General features: G+C 37.2%; 1 protein-coding gene across 2 annotated transcripts in view; it reads left to right on the forward strand.

The window, feature by feature from the left end:
- TBC1D4 (TBC1 domain family member 4) overlaps positions 1-23,991 on the forward strand; it is a gene marked incomplete at its 5' end in the record, with an annotated part of 216,670 nt that overhangs the window by 180,925 nt on the left and 11,754 nt on the right. For both annotated transcript variants that reach the window (XM_082675940.1, XM_082675941.1), the window contains 5 exons: positions 6,628-6,788; positions 8,844-9,053; positions 12,679-12,837; positions 16,487-16,645; positions 19,183-19,427. In XM_082675940.1, coding sequence (XP_082532066.1) covers positions 6,628-6,788; positions 8,844-9,053; positions 12,679-12,837; positions 16,487-16,645; positions 19,183-19,427 — 934 coding nt within the window. The remainder of the gene's footprint in view (positions 1-6,627; positions 6,789-8,843; positions 9,054-12,678; positions 12,838-16,486; positions 16,646-19,182; positions 19,428-23,991) is intronic.

Consider the following 23,991-nt stretch of genomic DNA (forward strand, 5'->3'; position numbering starts at 1 on the left):
AGGAAAGGGAGTACACATATGTTTTGTTTTACCTTCAAATTAATTCTTAAAAATTTAATGTTACTTTATTGTGTAGTAGCTAAAATATAATTGTGTATGATGAGATGGTATATTTATATAACATCCATTTATCAAATATAATATATCATTTTATAAACAAGCATCTTTGTTCCTCCTTATTATTGCTTCTTAGCTTTTAAGCCTATATTTTAAAAATATTTATATTCAAATTCATTGGTCAAATGGTAGTCATTACTTCTGCTTATAAAACTTTTCAATGAGAAAATAGATTTTTGCTGGTAAGTACTTCGTGGTAGTTTTGGTTCTATAGTTCTCTCATATTGACTGAGAAAAATAGTGTAATCACTCATTATGGTACATTATTGAAATTATCTGTGCTTTATTCATGTCTTACGGGAATGCCTTTTTATTCTAAATCCTGGTTTGGGACATCTCTCTTTCTCTATGCTAATGCTGTTCCTTGTTTTCCTGTTGTACTAGACGGGACACTGCTTTAGAATCAAGGTGATTAGAGGCCTAAATATTTTTGTTTAAAAATTTATTAATTCTTCCAACTGATTATCACCATTGATTTAAAAATCAGTTTTGGCTGTCTCCTGAATGCATGCCATCCTTCCAATGCTGTGAAGGGTCTATAGTAGGGGAAATGTGGTGCCTGGTGTAATCAAAGATCATGAATGATCATATAAAAGGTTGATTGCAAATAGAAATCCTGTTTCTAGTCTATTCCATGTTGAGTTCTTTAGGACTGTGCTGTGGCCTTCAATCAAAAACTAATTAAAATTTTGAACTAATGGAAGTTAATTTGCTGGTTTGGAGGTACATATGTATATTAGAGGAGTTTATTTCAAATCCCAAGAAGATGCAGAAAGCAGAACCCTAAAAGAAACATACTCATAAAATCGAATCTGGTTTTCACTGAAGAGAATTATTAGTTTACTTCTGTTCATCTTAATTCGTGACACACTGGTTACTTTGAGACACTGCCGAGACCTTCCAGACCTCCCACTGGGCTGGACACAGGAAAACACCTACTTCCTCGTTATGGAAGTCTGACCACATCTGTGATGACATTTCTTCCTCTTGACCCATATGCTTTTTGTGGTAGATGTCCAGAATCACTACGAACAACTTAACTGAAAATGATTATTCTTTACTTTGTTCTAGTTTCTATGCTTTGCTCATATCACAAGCCCAATGGAAAACAGATATCCGCATCTTCCTGTTTGGGGCCACTGACATTTAGATTTCTTTCTAGTGGGAGTAAAATCCAGTATCGAAGATTGGACTAGAATGAGATATTCAAAGGAAAAAAATTATTTGGGCCACATTGATAAGATAAAAAGTGACTTGTTTGAGACTTGTAATTGGCTTACATTTTTTTAATGGTTGGGTGTAAGACCATTTCAATAATAATTTCTTATCTACATTTTAAAGCCCAACAGAAATGTTAGGCTTTACTGTGTGTCTTTCTAGGTTCTACTACAAACATAGAATTAGGTCTGTGTATTATCTTAGGAGTCATCTGGCCCATAATTTCCTTATTTTAGATAGGGTTAGACTGAGCCCCAAGGAGGTTTAATATCTTGCTTGATGTCATTTTCATAACCTTAGGTTATAAGGATGTGAGTATGCAAATGAGCTACCCAGAAATATTTTAAATTCCAATGCAAAAAACTTAATTAAATTGTTTTTCATTCAGTGTAGAGTTTAGGAAATAAAATTCTTTGTTTTTGTTCTTTTTTTGTTTTACCCGTTGATTAATCTATCTCTTTTGACTCAACTCAGATGCTATATATTAGTTTCCACTAGAATAACTCATTCTCAGTTTTATTTAATTAGTAAAGATTTTCCATGGGATGACAGATTCTTACCCAGCTGAAGCCAGGGCTTAGGTAAACTATTAGTCCACCTAAAGCAATTATGAGTTAAATTGTACTATGGGTCCTGTGGAAGAAACTCAAGTTTCAACACTGTGCTGTTCCATGTAACCTTTCCTGAGGTATTTACAGAGAGAAAGCCTTTTCAGATTTCTGTTAAATGGTTGCTATGCCATTAATCAAGTTTTGTTTCTATCTTGAGTGTAATACATTGTGATTTAGATATAGATTCAATCAGCTTGTAGACATTTATTTGGACTTCATGATACTGGTAGTTTTAGATGGGTGCTAATAAGGGGGTTGGGAGATGGGGGCTTCTGCCCCGCAGAACAATGCCTTGTAAAACTGGTCCTGGCCTAAGAGTTTATTTACCTTTGTGAAAAGTGTGTGTGTTGCCCTGGTGGGAAATAAAACATGACTGCATCCTTCTTAAAGTTGAGTCCCTGTGCGTGGTCACTAAAACACCTTCATTCTGTGCCATGTCCAGTGTTATTGTTATTGGAATTAATTTTTATTAAAGCAGGCTAGTAAGTATGCATTAAAAATTCTGTGTTAATATAAGAAGTGTAATGTTAGTGTAATAGCTGAAGGCTATAACTGCTTGGTCAAGGATATATTAAAAAGTTATCTTGAAGCTCTGTGGGAAGGTTCATATCATATCCGTAGCTTTTGATAGATGCTGTGTCCAGAAGGACTTGGAAGTGCCTCCCAGCTTACACCGTGATACATGTAGAAGAGGATTTTTTTCTTCCCTTATAAAGCTCTCATTTCTGTTCGTGGATTGTGGTTCTTGATTAATTGGTGACTGGTAATAGAAAGTATATATAGAATATACCAATACAAAAATAGATGGACATTCTCTATGTTGTATTTCCTTCCTAGTTATTAATTTTTAATTTAACAAATTTTCATAGAGGTAATGTTGGCACAGAATACTTTTCCTGGATATGTCTCTTGGGAAACAGTTTTATAATGCATGTATTGATATTCCAAAATACAAAAGAAGGAGGGAAAAGATTATTTGAAAAAATAAGGTAATGGTTCTTATTTGCTTCCTCATTTAAAAAAATGTAAAGATAATTAATTTACCAATGTATGTTGGTATATATATTAATGTGTTTTTGATTTGATCTTCCTATTTAAAAATAAAAAAGTGTTTACATTTTGGAATGCAATGATTTCAAAAGCAAAGAAAACGAAGTGAGACATTTACATAAATGAACATGTAATGTAATAATACTCTGAACTTATTTCTCTGCGAAAATAAATGACATTCTTCCATTAAGAAATGGAAAAAGAAGTACTGACCTAAAGACTTAATGCTAATTAGAGACTGATTTTTTTTCACTAGAAATGCGGGGGATCCTGTGAGTCCTGACAGCTTTATTTTTATGAACCAATAGAGCTTTGTCTGAACTAATGCAAAGAGTATTTACATTGACATAGTAAAGTACAGAGCCTAAGTGTCTGTATTCTGGACTGCCTGGGTTTGAATCGTGACCCTTCTACTTATATTCCAGAGACTGTGGGCAAATTACTTAGCTTCTTTCTGCCTCAATTTCCTCACTAAAAATGGGAATTGTAGTGCCATCTACCCTATAGGGTTGCTGTGAGGTTGAAATGAGTTCATACTTGTAAAATGCTTTGAATAATGCCTGGCACATAGTATGTCTTTTTGTATTTGCTTTATTGTTACTACAATAAATGCCACACGTTGTTTTGTTTTATTTTTACTCAAAAGGTGGACATTTTGCTTGCCTAGGATTAGTTAAAGGAGAAGTTGAAGTGAAAACTAATGTGGTAGTAAAGAAGCAAAAAACAAACAAAACAAAAAGTTTCCCCCCTCAGCCCAGTAAAGTTTCCAACGTGAGATGTAAGAATTTTGATGCACAGAAGTGTTTCACTTGGTTTTGATTCTTAAAATTACTGCCTTAGGAATGTCAGGTTGCTGATTAAATGTAGATCAAAAAGTAAATTGCTGTAAGTTGCATATATGCACTGACTGTTGAAACCCTTATCTGGACCCTGACTTTGGAAGACATATTTCTCTTACTAGATGAAGCAGGGCAGCTTTTGCCTTATCTTGGCCACCAAACTGCTTTTTCAGGATGTCGTTTTCTAGTACATGATAAAGGGTCAATGGTCTGTTGTGTAAGTACTTCCTTTTAATATAGCATTATCTTATATTTTGACAGCTAATTTTTGGCTTGTTACTGGCCATTAAATTCCAGACATACGAAGAAAATGTATCATTTGGCAATTTATTTAGATTACAGGATTTAAAGTTTTAGATGTTATGAAATTTTCAAATCTGTAATATTGGGCTAATGTAAGGGTACACCATGCACCAATTTTATAGCCTATTTCCCCCCAAACTGTATATTTTACAGGCAATTTAGTACTACCCAAATGCTTGATATGTCATTAACACTGAATTGGAAAAGATGTTTTAATTCCAGCATTAAAATATAAAAGTTTCAGAACCCTTAGGTTTGGTTTATTCTATTTTTGTTGTTAGAGGTACTAAAAAGTCAAGAGAAACTACTATTTATTGAACACTTACCCTGTGAGGCATTGAAATAGTTGCTTCTACATATGTATTTCACTTAGCTTTCTAGGCTTAAATTATAAATTAGATACCCTTATATAGTTGTTTCACTATCTGGAAAAAAGATGCCTTACGTTGTTTATTACCAGTATTGTCATCGTCAGTACCTACCAGTGCCATCGACACCTCAGTCTGTGCTTTTGGGAAACAGAGCTATTAGAACTTTTTGCAAGAAAAACGTAAAAAGTTGTGACTACCAACAAAGGGTTTTAAGAAGGTAGATCTTTTCTTTATTCCTGACATTTAGCCTAGCCGATATTTTTTGTCCATTTTACTTACGCTTCTGAGTTAATGTTTTTAATGGTTTTACAATATTAATTTATTCCATGGATATTTGTTGAGTGCTTGCTATTAATAGCCAGTTGCTACACTAGGAGCTAGAAATACATCCTTGAGTTGGGCATTTAGCACATAACTGCCAGTGAAATAGTTACACAAACAAAGATACAGGGTAGGTTAAACTTGTTTCTTAGGATATAACTATTGTATATAGAACATCTGAATTGTAGTTCCCCAAAGCGAAATACTTGAATTAATGCTTTCCAAAGGGGAAGTGAAGGTGGATATATACATTCAGTATGGCAGAGCTGTGAACTGTGGACACATATTAGGGTTATAACTTTATCCAGGATACATAACGAAGTGGGTTTTACTGTATTGGGATGTGTGTATCAGCTGCTTTCTGAAGTATCATGATCCAGCATGTCACTTGCTGTCTGTGTAGCAGCTCAAAGCTACGTCTCTTTCTTAAACTTAATTTAGCTAATCTAGAAGCAGTAGTTCCAGAAAGATAGATCAAGATTAGAAATAACTGAATTACCTGATAACGGTGAGTATGGCTACACAAAGTAAATACAAAGATGACAGGTAAGGGCTGAATTGCTCTTCGGACTTCTGATTTTCTTCGCCTTAGTGAGTTCTTCTGAGTACGTACGTGGGGTTGTGGCTTTTTTAGCTGAGTTTCCTTTCTGCCCTAACTACTAACACTTCTTGGTTCCATCAAAAGTTGCACACCTTCACTTACTGGTATCACCACGTGTAAATATTGTTGTCTTCGTCATTCTCTCAGGAAGGCTCAGAGACTTTAAAACTTAAAAGAGCAAAATATTCCCACCACGAGCAGCAACAGTTATTGCATGGTATTTTGGCTGCTAACGTAATTGGTCTCAAAAGTTAAGTTTGAGTCATAATGACCTTTTTAAAAAATAATGACCTTTTCTTGCAGATAGCCCCAGCAGAATTTAGCGTGCTCTTTCCTAGAAAATGAAATTCTTAGAGCAGACCAGCATTTCTGTATGTTTGTTCCCCAAAGCACCAATGTAGAAAGATGTGACATACCCAGCTGCCTACCTCACCACCCCAAAAAGTTAAGGAAGTTGATTCTGGGGTCAAATAACTTAAGTAAGTTAGGGAATTTCTGTATATTATATCCCTTTGGAGAATCACAGTGCATGCCAACATATTTTAGTCTCTAAGAAGTCCTGCTCTAAAGAAATCTGCTTAATGTTTTAAAATGTAACCTATCCAATCTCATTTGGCCGCACTTTTTTCTTTAATATATCGCCTAACAATAATCCCAAGGTTGACTCTTCTGCCTTTGTTCTGGTTACTTTCTATCACGATCCAGCTATTAGTAGCTAACACTCTGGAGACAGATTTAACAGTTACAGGCAACTAGAAGCTATCTTGTCAGCCATCCTATAAGAGCTATAAGAAAAGCTCTTTAAGAACCTTTTATGAAACATTGACGTTGTTTAGAATAACTGCCGATTTTAGTTTTTAGCCAATTTTAGGAAAGCATGAGTTCGTTAGTCAAGCAACCTTTGCTCCTCTGTGTAAGTACTTCCTTCGCTCAGGCTAGAACCTGAAATGGTTGGCTACTATGGAATGAGTAGAAACAGGTGAGCTTCTGATGACTGGGCTGTGGCCTGGACTGCATCTGACCCAGGCTGCGGTGGCCTGGGTGACCAGTGTGCCTGGCGATGCATCGCTCCGTGTTGCCTGTGGCTTCTGCTTGCCCGTGGTAGAACTTGTGAATGGCTTGTGCTGCCATCTTGTTGTGAAGGATCATGTTATCCAGTTCCCCTTACAAGTTATATATTTATGTGCTTCCTGCAGTGATGGAGAGGGGAGAAAAAGGACCTCGTCTACCTGCAGCAATGAGTCTCTGAACGTTGGAGGCACCCCCGTCACTCCTCGCCGAATTTCCTGGCGGCAGCGCATCTTCCTTAGGGTTGCCTCTCCAATGAACAAATCTCCCTCGGCCATGCAGCAGCAGGGTTTGTGTGATACTTACTACAGTTATCCCTTACTAGCGTTGTAAATTAGGGAATGGAATGTGATGCTTTGTGTATAAAGAGATTTAAGTGATTACAGTAGAGAAACAACTTCCCTTTTTATATCCGATATAGTGGTTAATGTGTCAGATATCATTAGAACCTATCAGACATTCAGCAAATCATGTTGAATGGATGGATGAATGGATGAATGAATGAATTTTCGAAACGTGTTTTGGGGCCTGCTTCATAATGCATAGGGAACTAGCATAGTGATAGAAAAGAAGTCATAGATTTTTTTATTAGAAAAGCAACATTCTTTTACAAGAGTCACACATAAAACAAAGTAACATAGAAATATTTAACAATAGAAAAGTGGATGCAGATACACCAGGCAAACATCAATCAAAAGAGAGCACTGGCAGCTCTCTTTGCAAATCAGACCTAGAAGAAATTAAAGCAAAATGCCCAAAGGCACAAAGTAAATGTACCAATAAACAAAAAGATTTAACAATGGTGAGAACACTCATAATTATATAGCTTGGAGAGCTAGAAAATAACACTAAGCAAAATTTGAGGGAGAAATAAATAAATAACTCTCGTGGGAGATTTTAACATATTCCTCTCCGAAAATTAAATATAGAGAAATTAAATGTAGATAGTATTTGAGAAACACAATTAAACAAGCTTGATCTGGTATTTGTATAGAACCTTGCCACCTATAGAGAAAGTTCATTCATTTTCAGCACACATGGAACAGTCGTAAAAAATATTTATGTACTTGGCTATAAAGATTTTTAAATGAATTCCAGATAATCATGTTATTTATACTATATTCTCTGATCACCCTGCAAAAAGAAGGAAGGAAGGGAGGAAAGGAGGGAGGGAGGGAGGAAGGGAGAAAGAATTAGAGGACAACTGAAAAATTTCATGTGTTTGGAGGCTGAAAACTGTATTCCTAGAAACTAGAAGGAAGAAAATATGATCAGAACCCTACAAATCAAAATTGAGTGGTATTTAAAGGGCAGTTCTAAACCCAAGAAAGCCAAAATTCAAATGTGCTAAGTATTCAATCCATACAGTAAGATTTTTTTTTTAAAAAATATTTATTAAAGAAGTAAATAATAAGGGTAAGGGCCAAGGTCAATTAATAAAGAAAAAAAAACACGGAAAAAACGTTTCTAGAGATAAAATTAACTCTGTCTTGGGTGGTCAAAGAAAGCTTTACACAAAAGTTACGTATTTATTTAAACTCATTGCTGGGAGAAGCATCTTTCAGAAAAAGGGACGAGAAAAGCTCTAGAGTCATTGCAGAGAACTTTGTGGGTCAGGGAGTCATGAGAAATTCAGCATCATGAGAGCAGATGGCAGATGGAGACAAGAAGTTGGAAAGGTTACTTGAGGTCAAAGTCTGAAGCGGTCTATGTGCTATTCCCGGGAGTCTGGACTTTGTTCTATGGAATATATGCATCCATTGAAATGTTTTAAGACACAAAATCATGATTATTAATAGGAAAATAATTGGCAACCGTGAAAAAGATGGTCTAGAATGGAGGGAGAGAATGAGCTCCGGAAATTGGGTTATAGTGTTGCAGGAATGAGCAGTGCTGAGCTGAGCTATGACCAGAGTCGCTCAGCTGCTTTACTCTGGACAGATTCTGATGGTAGGTGTAGACCTTAGGAGGTCACTAATGCTTACTGATGTAATCTTTTTGTTTTGCACGGAGAACATACCCAGAAAAATTGCAGAAGTGTTGAACTCTGGGGGAAGGCCAGGTCATTTTAGAGCACCTATCTTATAGGTCATTTTATGCGGAAAGAAGAAGTGGTGAAATTACATATACTTTCGTTTCACTAGGAGAGGGAAATCTGAAAGGGGAATTCAGTCTAGTGAATTTACTTAAATCATTAGTTCCAGAAACGGACAGTTACTGGGAGAGCAGCTTTGTGAACAACTTTAAAAGTGGAATATAGGAGGAGAGAGCGTCAAGTCCAGAGAGAACTTCTGTAGTCTGGGCTACGACTTAGGAATGCCTCTCACTGTTTTCTTCTCTGCAGATGGACTGGACACGAGTGAGCTGCTGCCACTGTCCCCTCTTGCCCCACCCATGGAGGAGGAACCGCTGCTTATATTCGTGTCTGGTGACGATGACCCAGAAAAGGCTGAAGAAGGAAAAAAGTCGGAGGAACTGAGGAGTTTGTGGAGAAAAGCTATACACCAGCAAATCCTGTTGCTTCGAATGGAAAAAGAAAACCAGAAACTTGAAGGTTAGCCATTCAAACAGGGCTATGATAGCGTATGATATGATACTATAATCTAAAGGTGTCGTTTGTTAATACTATTCCCCCCGCGCCACACACACACTCAAACTCATTCTCGGACTGTATACACACTTTTACCAGAATATCTACTGATTAAAAATTGTTTAGTGCTATTTCGTGAGGTGGTTATGACATGGGAAGCTGACCAGCTTAAGAAATTTGCATTTTTGTTTAGCAGATTTAAAACATCAGACATTCTTTGAGTATATTTGGGTGATAGAATAATAGAAGGTAATAGAATGTATATAACGAAGTCAATGTGTTTAATATGACTGAAAGTTTAATATCATCATGTATTACTTTAAAAAAAACCTTAAATATGAAAAAGCAAATTCTCTTCTTTTCGAATATGATTTTCAAATTTCAGGCTAATTGTATTCATAATATGATAAATATGCCTATTTCAAATAAATTATATTGTATCCATTCCAACTAATTACCTATTATCAAATCAAAGTTTCTATGTTTTGTTACTGTTTTTTAAATTTTCTATTTAAAAAATCATATTGAAATCATTAAATTTATAAATGGATAATTTATAACAGCTATTGTGCTATTTGTAGTGCTTTATTGCTAAGTTTATGCATACCAAATGCTTTAGAATGTGTTTTCCAGACTTTAAAATAATAATGTTATTTACGCCAGTGCTGATAGAATCATAGACAGGGAGATGTGCAGATGGTACCAAAATCTGAAAAATTTATTAATGCCATTATCTTGGGCAAATCATTAACATAAAAGGGCCTTGTTTTTCACATTTATGAAATGAAAGATTTAGCTTAAGTGGGCCTCTGACTTTTAAGTTTATTGGAAAATGTATAATCTAGATTTTTCTCTGACTTGCTTTTATTATGCTGTCTTCCAAAAAAAGCCTTTTTTTAGTACAGGCAGATATTCACATTTCTGTGTTCATCGTCTGCCTTAAGATTCCTTTTACTATACCTATTGCTCAATTAAGTTTTTAATATTTTTTTAGTTTGCTAGGGCACAGCTATATTCTTTTTTTTTTTGCAGTACGCGGGCCTCTCACTGTTGTGGCCTCTCCCGTTGCGGAGCACAGGCTCCGGACGCGCAGGCTCAGCGGCCATGGCCCACGGGCCCAGCCGCTCCGCGGCATGTGGCATCTTCCTGGACCGGGGCACGAACCCGTGTCCCCTGCATCGGCAGGTGGACTCTCAACCACTGCGCCACCAGGGAAGCCCAACAGCTATAATCTTATATATATTATTGCTATGTTCTTAGCAGAATGAAAGGTACATATGATTTTTAAACGTCCTTAGGAAATAAATCTTCTTTTCTTTCAAGTTAAAAATGCAATTAATTGTTATTAATATAGCTTTTAAAAGTTTGATGTGATAAAGGGTATGCCTACTCAAGCCTCCATAGATTTTGAAAGGAATTGAATTTATGTTTTTTGTAGTTGATTACATCTTGAACTAATGCATAAACAGAAAAAGAGGTTGAAAAAAGATGGTTATGATTTCCTTAAAACATTTAAAGCATGAAATTGTATTTCATTAACAGTTGGGAATATGTACAGTAGAATATTATATTAAATATTAATGGATAATTTTAGAATCATAGACTGAACTGGAGATTAGAGATTATTTAGCTCCCTTCTTCATTCTGCAGCTGAGTTAGTGACTGGCTTGGGAGGCTAAGGAAATTAACCTAAGGTCAAACAGTGGTGTACTCGCAGAACAAGTATTAAAACTCCAGTTTATTTATCACGGTTCTTGGGCTTTTTCCTAGTATGCCACAGTATTTCTCAACTATATGTGTTAATATAAGGGAATGGATAATACAAATGACTCTGTGTATTCTGTGTATTATATACGACTACATAAATTGAAAGAATAAGAGAGGAGGTGACATTTAGAATATATGATCAGAAACCTCTGTCAGTTCTATATTTACTTCTGTACTTAAATAACAAACACAAAAAAATAGCTTAACCCATTAAAAATTTATCTAATGGGGGCTTCCCTGGTGGCGCAGTGGTTGAGAGTCCGCCTGCCGATGCAGGGGACACGGGTTCGTGCCCCGGTCCGGGAAGATCCCACATGCCGCGGAGCGGCTGGGCCCATGAGCCATGGCCGCTGAGCCTGCACGTCCGGAGCCTGTGCTCCGCAACGGGAGGGGCCACAACAGTGAGAGGCCCGCGTACCGCAAAAAAAAAAAAATTTTATCTAATGGATAAGCATTTCTTCATGGTTCTTTGCTCTTGCCTAGTTAAGCAGGGCAAATATTAACTGCTCTTACTCAGCACTTCATCCTCAGGGCCTGTGACTAGCACATAGCAGATGATTATTATTATTTTAAATGAATAATCTAGAGAAGGTTGGAGAAAAAAAGAAATCTGAGGAAATTTTATTCTTTGTCCATTGTGGAAAAACATCATTAATAAAGTTATATTTAGGATTGTATTTAGAATGATATTTGTTATTAACTTTTAAAAAATTACTTGATGGTCATAGAGAAATATAAAGCAAATATCGAGAAGCAAAGCTAGACTGTTAGAAAGCCATCTAGTGGTATCTAGGAGGAATTTTTTGTAGTGCGATTTATCTTTTGATTATATCTGGAATTTTCAGTAGAAATTTTTACTGGCCTGTTGGAATAACAGTCTATTGTAAGATATTTTAATTCTTTTGAAATGGCTTCAAACACTAAGTAAAGAGTAATACTCATTCTGCTATTGTTTTTGTGCTGTCGAGGACTTTGGATGCATGACAAAGATTTGTGTTGCAGCAGGTAAGGTGGTTGAGCCCTGGAGCTTGAATGGATACAGATTACTCTGAGAGGCTGCTGTTCAATGTGGTCCTAATGAAAGAGAAGAAATACACTCACATGTTTTTTTCTCCCTTCTCCTCTTTTGGAATCGATTCTTCAAGATAAAGACCAAATACAGATAGTGGTTTGTTTTATAAGCATTTCTTTTAATGAACTCTGGTCTTAGATTTTAGACCATCAAATGAGAGAAAATTCTGTATTATTTTGAAAAATGAAAGTAGTGTTAGCTTCAGAAAAATGAATTTTCCTCTTACTAAATTTTCCTCTTACTAAAAATGGACACAGGAATGTATAACCTACTGTTGTTAAGGGCAGTATTGGTAACTCTGGAAATAGTTATAAAAATGTATCAGGTTATCATGGTCAGATATTTCTCAAATCAAGGTTAGCATGAGGCATTGTTTGCTCATATGTCATATATAAAATACTAACATTTTAATGGTGTTTAAAGTGATGCAGGCTGTCACTTCTGTGGTTATCTATTACATTTGTCAAAAAATTGATATTTCAAACATGGTTTGTTTTTTATGCTTAGAAGACTTAGCATCTGTAACATACCGAGTAAAAGCTCCTTAGGAAGTTATTCCTTGTTTTTGTTTTTTTTTTTTTACATGAAATGGCTCAAAATTTAAGAAACCTTTCGTGTATCCTCAGTGTTTTTTTTTAAGTTTTCTTTTTGAGCAAATGTTATTTGGTATGGTTTTACAAATGCAGTGAAACATTACAAATACTGTGTTTTAAAAGCATATAGGTCTTACGTAAATTCTGTCTTCCTTAGCAAGCAGAGATGAACTCCAGTCCAGAAAAATTAAATTGGATTATGAAGAAGTTGGAGTATGTCAGAAGGAGGTCTTAATAACCTGGGATAAGAAGTTGTTAAACTGCAGAACTAAAATCAGATGTGATATGGAAGATATTCATACTTCTCTTAAAGAAGGTATCTTGGATCATCTCAATCAATCTTTTTTCTTTTTTGAAAAGCTTCAGAAATTTTTTTGATTCGTGCAGCCTAGGCATAATTTTCTCTTCATGCTTTGCCTATAAAAAAAGGAGAGGACTTTGTTTCTGCCTGTAGTTGGTGACTGTATTGGTAAGCACATGGTACTAATGGAGATATTCTGTCCCTGAGGAGACAGCAGGCACCTTTTCTACACAGTTTCCTGCCTCTTCACCAGCTGTTTCAACTCAGTGTTGTTGTTTGCCAAGGAAAGATCACATGCATTAGTACAAATCTTTGATCATATCCGTAAAAATATCTCAGGCTTTTAAACTTGACTCATTTGTCATTTGCTCAGAAGTGTTTATTTATAAATATATGTGTATATTCATGTACATGTTTGTACAGATATATATTATTAGCAATCAGTTTTCCTACCATCCATTCTTTTATTTATTTTAGAAAAACGCTTTTATTTAGCCTTATACTGCATTTCTGCTCTGTCATATAAAATGACTGATATTTAAACATCTTAAATTTAAAATTAAAACTAATATGTGAATTGCTTAGATGCAATTTCTGTGACTCAGATTAACTGTATTAAAATGAGAATCTCTATGATCTGCATAAATAAAGATCCCAAAGTACCCAAAATAACCTGATCATGAATCTTGTTTTAAAAGACTATGGTAATGTGAAACTGTTGCCCAATTAAATTTAAATTAAAATTAATTTTGTAAGATGCTACACTTACAAACCTGATACATTTTTTTTTCCTTGAAGATATGGAAATCCTAGAGATTTTCGCTGACTGCATTACTTGGGAGACAAAATAGTGGCTAATGGAATGTGTGTGAGATGTAGAACATACTGTTCTTTGGTATGACTCAAAGATGTTTTAGGGGTGTTCATCTTCCCATTTCTTATAGAACAGAGTTTAAACTTCTCAGCACTGCGCCCAAGGCCCTCCATGATCTCTCCTTCATCTTTCATCTCACTTTTTTTTTTTTTCCGGTACGCGGGCCCCTCACTGTTGCGGCCTCTCCCGTTGCGGAGCACAGGCTCCGGACGCGCAGGCTCAGCGGCCATGGCTCACGGGCCCAGCCGCTCCGCGGCATGTGGGATCCTCCCGGACCGGAGCACGAACCCGTGTCCCCTGTATCGGCAGGCGGACTCTCAACCACTGCGCCCCCAGGGAGGCCCTCATCTCACTTTTTAACTTCCCCTGCCTTGTAGCCTGTGCTTCAGGGATGCTAACTACTTTGGGTCCCAGTCTGGCACAGGCTATTTCTTGCAGGGATGCTCCAGCTCTCCCTACCCTCCCTCTTCCATCCTCTCTACCTTCTTCCCATTTCCCGTTTACTTTTCTTTCCACCTCATCTTCTTCTCCCTCCTCCTTTGTCCCCCTCTTTCTCTGCCCCTCTCAGGGCCTCCGTACATCCTTCTTCCCAAAGTGATTGCTGCCTACACTCCCAGCCTGGAGAATCATATTATCTCTCAGCTCTCAGTTCAAATACCATTTCCTCAGAGTGCCCCTCTCTCCCCCAGTAAATTAGTTTTGTTTTATTATTCTTTCTCATGATTCTTTCCCTGTAATTGTGCTTATCATAATTTATAACTTTGTATCTATGTGTATATCTGTTTCATGTTTTCTCACTCCACCCCCCATACTCCTAGCACCTAAGAGAGCATCTTGCATAAGTTATTTATTGAATGAATGAATGAGACTAATTTTCCTGAGAATGGATTTATTCATCTCTCAGTGATGAGGTATCCTCAGTGCCATGCTCTATTCTCTGCTATATGTTAGATGCTCAATAAATATTTAATTAAAGTGAATTACTTTTTTGTAGAATTGTTACTGGATGGATAACAAGACAGCCCTCTCCTGTTATCAATGATTCATTTAATGGGCTAATGAAAGTTACCCTCTAAAAATGACTTTTTGCACGAGATCATTCATTCATTCATTCAACAAATGTATGAGTAAAGAGGTATATTCTTGGACTTCATCATACAGAGATGAAAGTATGCTAACTATTCTCAGGCAGCTCACCATCTAAGTGAGGAAACTAGACAAACATACAGTATAGTGCTAACTGTAATCCAATATGGTAATGGTGCAGTCTGAGTCACATAGCATATGAAAAGGGACTTCTTACTCCTAGAGATGTTAGGGAGAGTTTCTGCAGAAGAATGGTATTCGGGCTCATCCTTAAAAGACAAATAGGGCTTCCCTGGTGGTGCAGTCGTTGAGAGTCCGCCTGCCGATGCAGGGGACACGGGTTCGTGCCCCGGTGTGGGAGCCTGTGCTCCGCAACGGGAGAGGCCACAACAGTGAGAGGCCCGCGTACCGCAAAAAAAAAAAAAAGACAAATAGAGATACACTAGGCAATCAACTGGAGGAGCTTGGAATTTCATAAACGCAACAGTAGGAACAAGAAACTGGAAGTGTGAAAATCACCATAAGCTTCTTATGGCCCTACACTGAGTATAGCTAGATACTTAGTATATACACTTAGTGTGGCAGGGAACGGGAGGTGATGGAACTAAAAAAAGGTAGTTTGGAGGTATACCCTGTAGAGGGCCTTAGAATTCATGTTCGTGAGCCTGAGTTATGCCTTTTGGACAATAATACTTTGAGCTTCTGCAAACTGTGACATTGCATCCCAAAGAGATCAGTGCCATTATACCTTTCTCTACCCAGCTGGAGCTCAGGAACCTATTCCATATCTAGTCTTTTTGGACTGAAAACAGTGAAATAAAGTTGGCTGCACTGTACAGAATTGAATCCTGTCCCTCCCAGTGCTGTATTTCATGTCCCTTGGCATAAAAAAAACCCCATACTTTTAGCATACTCGAATTGCTTGTTTTGGTTTTCAAGCAGACTGGAGTTAGTGTTTCATTATACATGAATATAGCAATTACGCTAGCTGTTTTCTTCTCAAAGGCTGAACGATGTTCTGGAGCACTGCCTTCATACTGTACTTACCATTTTTATTATTTCGTTTTCTTGTCACCATATAAGAATGCTATTTAATTCTCTTTTACAAAGTTACTTTTTAATGACAGTTATTTAGAAATCAGAGTATGAATATTAGCATTTATTACCAGCTTCAAACCAAATAAAAGGTGAAAATAGGCAGTAATACATTTCAGTATTTCAGAATTTGGCCTCTGAAACTAGAGTTCTAAACTGCACTAGCTGCGAGCACTTGGGCAAGTTACTTAGCTTCTTTCTGCCTCAGCTTTGCCATCTGTAAAGTGTAGATAATAGTAATTACCTGCCTCATTAGGTTGTTTTCTGAGCACCTGTGAATAAATTAGGTGCAGTTTCTGTAATTACAATGCTCAGAAACTAACTGTCCTCAATAAATGTTGTATTAGCTTCTCAATCAGTGGTGGCAGCTGTTCTTGTTAATATTGCCATTATTATCCTTGTTATTTGAGGGTTTTCTTTTGCAAGACACCAGCTACAGGATTAAACTTTCAAAATACGCTTCTGTCACTACATCGTACTGTGTGATTATAGGGTGGAACGCAGGACAGTAGAGCTGCCTATTTTCATGCATTACACAGTTAATCAACTGTGATTTCGCACCTTCATTCCAGTGTTCAAGACCTTGCTTTCTTATCTCTTTGACTGTAGGTGTTCCCAAAAGTCGACGAGGAGAAATCTGGCAGTTCCTAGCTTTGCAGTATCGTCTAAGACACAGATTGCCTAATAAACAACAACCTCCTGACACATCCTATAAAGAGCTTTTAAAGCAGCTCACGGTTCAGCAGCATGCTATTCTCGTGGATTTAGGTATGTTTGCCATATTGATTATAATTTACAAAAGTAAATAATAGGTCCTTTTGTTGAGTTTTTGGGGGTTTTCTATTTGTTTTTAGTTTTGATAAAGACAAACTATTGGTCGGCAGAGTTGCTGGCTTTGTCCTTTCCTGAGGGCAAGTTGGCCTTATGTATGGTTGAAGATACCCTAAATGCCTGAATATAAAGTGAAGTTTTCATCCTCAGACTTGTCCTCTGAAAAATCTTGTATTTGAATCATTGTAAAGGTCATATTATTGGGTGCTCTCAGTTCCTGTTTTTCGAACAACTGACTTTTGTTTGGGATAGATAATTATTAGCTTGGTCAACACTGGTCTTGAAATAGGTTTAAAGGGGCACCAGAAAATTTAACAAAGGTCTACTAAGTATTTCTGGACATATTGCTGAAAACAAGCTTTGGAGTAAGCCTTTAAGAATCAATACAATATGTGGTTATGTTGTGGAAATCATGAATACATCCTTATAAGATGAAAGAAAACTTAGCTGTCCTAATGTTATGTGCATTTCCAGTGGCAGCATCATAAAGTCATCCTTTTAAATGCTGAATTTCAAATAACTTATGGAAAGTAAAAATGGTGTGATTTTAAAAAGTATATGTCTCTAATTTTTCTCTAAATTAATATATTTTATTCTTTTAAAATATCTAACTTATTGGATTAAATATTGTACATTGACATTTGGATTATTTCATCTGTATTCCTAAAGGTTGATATATTTAAGGTGGCCAGATACGTTATTTGAGCCCATTTGGGAAAACAAGGGATTACTTTTTTTTTTTTTTATGCGGTACGCGGGCCTCTCACTGCTGTGGCCTCTCCCGTTGCGGAGCACAGGCTCAGTGGCCATGGCTCACGGGCCTAGCCGCTCCGCGGCATGTGGGATCTTCCCAGACCGGGGCAAGAACCCGCGTCCCCTGCATCGGCAGGCGGACTCTCAACCACTGTGCCACCAGGGAAGCCCGGGATTACTTTTTATTTGGGCTCATCTTTTTTTAGGATATATAAAAATCACAGGCCAAAACGGACCTCTGCTCCTTTTGGATGACAAACAGCTTTTGTTGGGAAAAGGCCAACTCAGTTAATAGTTTTTGAGCCCAATAGAATTGAAATGGAGAATTTTACAGAGAAACTGAAAACTTCAGTTTTTGTCCCGATTCTATCACTGAACAGTAGCTTTAAGCAAATTACTTTGCTTCTGAGTTTCAATCCTGTCTCTTAAATAAGGACAGTGAACTATGGGCCTCTGCAGATCGGTGGTTCTGTGACCGGAAATTGATAATGAGACTAGAAATTGGGATGTCGTATTTAGAGCTAGTCAAGATATCCTTAAAGAGACGGCGATGATGAGATCACATTACAGGGAAAAGGCTGGTCGGAAAAAAATGGAGTTAATGTCACGGATGGACGGTATATTTATAGTTTTCTGTAGCAAGCATTTTAAGTGAGAAAGTAAAATGATAATTTTAAAAATTGCTTATTTGACTTTGCTTGTAGCCATCTGTGTTTCCTCAGTGTGTTCTTGTTATAGTCTCATATCTTCCCCTTATTTGCTCTGCAGAATTAATCTTATCAGTTCGTAGGTGAAAAATCACTTTTAAGCATATCTGGTGGGAAACGTTTAAAAATCTGGCCTTCTTACAAGTTCTAACTGACATGAGTAATCATTTCACAAGGAAGTTAACATCCCCTTCATTTTCATGGCACAAGGAAAGTCCCGAAGCACTGTATACAGCTTTGGTGGTGAAGATGGGTTTGTTTCAGCATTTAGTACCAACTTTTTAGAAAATCCGGGACTAACTTGCTTGCTGAAGTGTCTCTATGGTAATTTTGTACACAGAGGTGAATTTTGGAGGGGAATTTATTTAAAATCAGCTTGACCCTTCACTATCCTTGACCTTTTTGGATATACTGAAAAAAGAAAAGAGGTCTACGTGGCTCATGGAAGTAGTTTAAGAAACAAAACCAAAAATATTTGAAACAAGTATTTCCTGAATGATAGGCTGAATGTAAAACAAAACAACCCTAGGAAAGTCCCTCTAGTGTCATAATACAAGAAAAGCAGGAAGGAGTCTGCTATGGACCACTAAGATTTCTTTCTAAATCATATGATACCTCCGGTAGAATTCTGATTTCAGTTAGCAGGTAGTTTTTATGTGAACTTAGAATTAGCCTTGATTTATAGTCAGAATAAGTTTTATATTCTATTCTCCTGGGATCTCTCCTGAATATGTCTTTGATTTGTTTGTGGAATTTTTTTTCCTAAAAAGAAGCGCTGGTTAGCATCAGATGTTTGCTCCCCTATCATATACATGGAGATGGGGTGATGGTCTGGCAGGTAGGACTTGGGACTGGCTAGAGGGACAGAGACTGTTAGTGAGAGGGGTGCTCCGAGCAGCATTCAGTGGTTTGGAAAAGAGCGTTTATTTATTCCTGGAAATCACTGGATTGCAATTTCACTCTGGTCTCCAAAACATCAGGTCATCTCAAAAATATTTTTCTTTTCTTCTGCAGGGAGGACATTTCCTACTCATCCTTACTTTTCAGCACAGCTTGGGGCAGGGCAGCTGTCTCTCTTTAACCTCTTGAAAGCCTACTCATTGCTGGACAAAGAAGTGGGTTACTGTCAGGGGATCAGCTTTGTGGCTGGAGTCCTGCTTCTGCACATGAGTGAAGAGCAAGCCTTTGAAATGCTGAAATTCCTCATGTATGACCTGGGCTTTCGCAAGCAGTACCGACCTGACATGATGTCTCTACAGGTGAGTGGCAGATCTTCACAAGGAATGTGTAACACTCTCACCAGAAATCTTAGCGGGAGCCCTCTTCTAAATTACGGTTAAGATTTAAAGAAATTTGGGCCCATTGTCTTGGAACTTGGATAAATGTAGAGGCGTGTTTTAGTTCATGGTTCTAGTGTGGGATTTGCGATGTTGCTAAACCTCTAAGTGTATGACATCCGTATGCAGAGTAACTTTTCCTTTGTTTCTGAAGTAAATAAATAAGCCATTCTGGTGTGTACTTAAGTCTCTGTTTCCTAAGTCTATGAGTTACCTGGAGAAAGTATCAAGTCAACTTTATTCACTTTTCCTTACCTTGTCAGTTGAAAAAAATCATAGATATTTTGTTTGAAATCTGAAAATATAATGTTTTATTCTTTGAGTGTATAAATGGCAGGTATCTATATCATGCTTCTTCATGAACTTTCCATGTCTCCCCTGCTTTATCTTAAGGTCAGACAGGCCCTTATAGAGGAAAAAGTGTTCAGAGTCAGCAGTACTTGTTCAGTCTGCTTTTCTTATCATGCTCTGAAGAAGCACCATTAAGATTTTTCAGTTAAGTAGGGTATTCACTGCCATGGCTGTAGTCAACCTATTTCAAACTCCCTGTTTACACATTTCTCCTCTCTAGTTTAAACTTCACTTTCCTTAACATATTGTTTTCTAACAAAAAGTTTAAATTTTCTCTGTAGATATGCTATCTTAAACAACCACTACCTTGCAATATAAAGCTTTTGGTCATAAAAATATAAAGGAAGGCTTTAAAGGGAAGAATGTCAGGGTTCTCCTCCTTTGAAATGAGATAGGCATGATGCCCAGTTAGTCATAATGTTATGCTTTAGATAAGAACTAAAATATTTTTTAAATGCTTTTAAAATATACTTTTTCCTGATTCCCAATGATCAGTTTTTACATTTAGTATTTCAGTCTTACCAATCCATGGACAAAAAAGGACTTTGTTTTCACTTTATGAATATTATAGTAAGTGATATTTTCTTGAAAGGATGAGTGGAGAGGGAATGCTCCGTTTTTCATTACTTCTTCAATATGAAAGTTTTGGCAGGGAAATAGGGCTTTGCTCTCAATGTTGGGTTTCAGCTGTGAGTTCATATGAAGGGTGTTCACCAGGATACAGAAATCAAATACAGTGATTCCTAGTTGATAACTATGCATAGGTCTATAAACATTCCACAAGTGAAATAGTAATGACTGTGAAAGGTTTTATTTTTTACTTTATTTCTAAACAGTTTACTGTATCATATCGGGTAGGAAGCATTGGTGCCCTTGTAAGGAGTTCAATAGGTCTGATTTTCAAAAATAACAGTTTGCGATCTCTCATTAAAATTTCAAAGAATGAAAAGTATTTGTGAGTAGCATGTAGTCTTGGTTCATAAATAAAAGGGTAGATACAGCTTTCACTTTAAAAATGCAATCATTTTTCAATTTAAAAATTCCTCATCCATTTGACATCATAAAAATTCATATAAACTGGATTTATACATTGATTTAATATGACCCACAATTACCAAGAAATATTTTCTGTCTATAATTATGAAAATGAAGATGTTTAAGAATCTTTGGGGGCAGTGTTCTCATAGACCATGAGATTGGGGACCTTATTCTGGGAAAGTAGAACTTTTTGATCTATAAAGTGAGATGCAACACTTTTCTACTTTCTAGAATAGAAAGTGTTTCTTATCCAATCAATATGGTGTTCACGAGTGGAAGTGGCAGCACGCTTGGGATCACTTGATAGGATTTCTGATTACCTGTGTGGTTTGGGGTTGGGCACTGCAGACACTGAGCTTATCTGTAAAGGGAGGGGGTCAAGGTCTCTTTTAACTATGGTCCATCACATTTTGTGTCTGCCATTTTCTGTGTTAAGTGCAAAGCATTATATCTTTATATCTGAAGTCTTTGGTCTCTACTTTTTTCCATCTTCTCTCTGCTACACTCTTCATCTCCCTTTCTCCAGTTCTGTCTCTTCCACTGGAAGATTTTCATGTTATGTGTAAGGTAGATTTGAAGAATGATTTATTCTCAGCAAATGGCATCTTATTATGAAAGTTTCCTTTGAAGGAAGACTAACTTGTGTTTTATTTGTCAAAAAAAATTTAATGTAAATACACCTTGATGGAAGAAATGTTCTTAACCTCTAGTTTAGAATGTAGGAAAAAAGTAAAGTTCTATAATGAAAAAAGTATTGCTTCTGTGTTAAGATCATAGCTGAACAGCTTTCTTTTTTTTTTTTTAGGCTTTCTTTTTATTCTGCTAATGAGACTTCTTTTATTTTTGAGCTACCAAAAATACCAATTTTTTTTATTGATAGAGCCCAGTATATCTAGTTTTAAAATTGTAAATGGCCTAAGGGAAATATATGATTTTTTCCAACATGAGTTAATGAGATTATAATCTCTCTTTCTCCTTTTTTAATTTATTTTTATTTTTTTGGCTGAGTTGGGTCTTCGTTGCTGCGCGCGGGCCCTCTCTCGTTGTGGTGAGCGGGGGCCCTTCCTCGCTGTGGTGCGTGGGTTCCTCACTGTGGAGAAGCTGTGGAGCAGGGCTCTAGGTGTGCAGGCCTCAGTAGTTGTGGCTTGCGGGCTCTAGAGTGCAGGCTCAGTAGTTGTGGCGCACGGGCCTAGTTGCTCCTGGCATGTGGGATCCTCTCGGACCAGGGCTCAAACCCATGTCTCCTGCATTGGCAGGCAGACTCTTAACCCCTGTGCCACCAGGGAAGCCCTCTAATCTCATTGTTTTAAGCCTCTTTGTTTGACTGCTGCTACGCTTCTTATTTTAGAGTTATGACTTCCTGTGGCTCTTTAATTCTTTCCTTTTACACCTTGTGTGGAACCATAGCTTGCACAGATATATGCTCCAGAGATCAAACGTTTGCTATATTTATGTCTAGTACTTTGATTTTTAGTTTTGTGCTCTGAAAAACAGTTGTTTGTTGAATTCACAATATAATTGGCTATTTTAAGGCATTTTTATAGAACTACTTAAGGATGATATCTTCTAGAGAAAGAAGTTCTGCTAGATTTAATAAAATGTTGGATGTATTTCACACCAAAGAGTGAAGCTGATATAACTGATCAAGGACCCACTACTCAATCTGTTACTGTGTAGATAAAAATTTAAATTAAAGCACAAATCACAGATTTGTTTGTTATTTACTACTGCTTTACTTTTAGCTACCCCAAGCATGAGAGTTTAAAAGTTACTATAAGCTGCTTATAATTTCTTTTTTGAAATATGAGTAATCAACTCAGTAGCCAAATAAAATAAATTCTTCTTTCAGTACTAGAAACATTCAGACGGCACTTTTTAAAATTTTTTTTGCGATACGCGGGCGTCTCACTGCTGTGGCCTCTCCTGTTGCGGAGCACAGGCTCCGGACGCGCAGGCCCAGCGGCCATGGCCCACAGGCCCAGCCGCCCTGCGGCATGTGGGATCTTCCCGGACCAGGGCACGAACCCGTGTCCCCTGCATCGGCAGGCTGACTCTCAACCACTGCGCCACCAGGGAAGCCCCAGACTGCACTTTTTGCTTTAATCTCCTCTGTCAAGAAAAATATGCTGCTGGAATACCTTGGATATTAGAAATCACAGCTCGAGCTTTTGGCTCCATAACCTTGGAAGCCTAACAGTATCTTAGCAGTGCAGACTGCCTGGCAAGTTCCATCGTAAATCCGATGCTGGGCTCAGCAAAGAGAGAAGTTCTTGCTTCTGAACTGGATGTGGTAGATTCCTTAGACTGGAAGCTTTTCTGGAATTGGTCTGAAATTAGGATGTGCCTTCCATGAGAGTCCTGAGCCAGGGCAGTTCTGATTTAAATTCCAAAAGCAATACCTTCCTACATGAGGAAAAATTACCATTTCCGTGTACGTATGGTGATACCAAAACACTCATGACAGAGAAATGTGCTCCATAGCTGTAGATGGACTTACACTGACTTGCTTTATGAACTCAGTTAAATGAACTTGGATTTGTGAACATAATAATAATAAAATAAAACAGTACTGTGTAAGTACTGCATTCTAACGCATTGCGCCACTATAGCTAAAAAGAAATGATACAAATGAGCTTATTTACAAAACAGAAACAGACTCACAGACTTAGAGAATGAACTTATGGTTACCAGAGGAGAAGGGTGGGGGGAAGGGATAGTTAAGGAGTCTGGGATTGACATCTACCCACTGCTGCAAAGGAAACCATCAACAGGACGCAAAGACAACCCTGAGAATGGGAGAAAATATTTGCAAATGAAGCAACTGACAAAGGATTAATCTCCAAAATATGCAAGCAGCTCATGCAGCTCAATATCAAAAAAAAACAAACAACCCAATCCAAAAATGGGCAGAAGACCTAAATAGACATTTCTCCAAAGGAGACATACAGATGGCCAAGAAGCGCATGAAAAGATGCTCAACATCACTAATCATTAGAGAAATGCAAATCAAAACTACAATGAGATATCATCTCACACCAGTCAGAATGGCCATCATCAAAAAATCTACAAACAATAAATGCTGGAGAGGGTGGAGAGA

This window comes from Grampus griseus (assembly GCF_964374135.1).
Source record: "Grampus griseus genome assembly, chromosome: 18".
NCBI classification, from domain to species: Eukaryota; Metazoa; Chordata; class Mammalia; order Artiodactyla; family Delphinidae; genus Grampus; species Grampus griseus.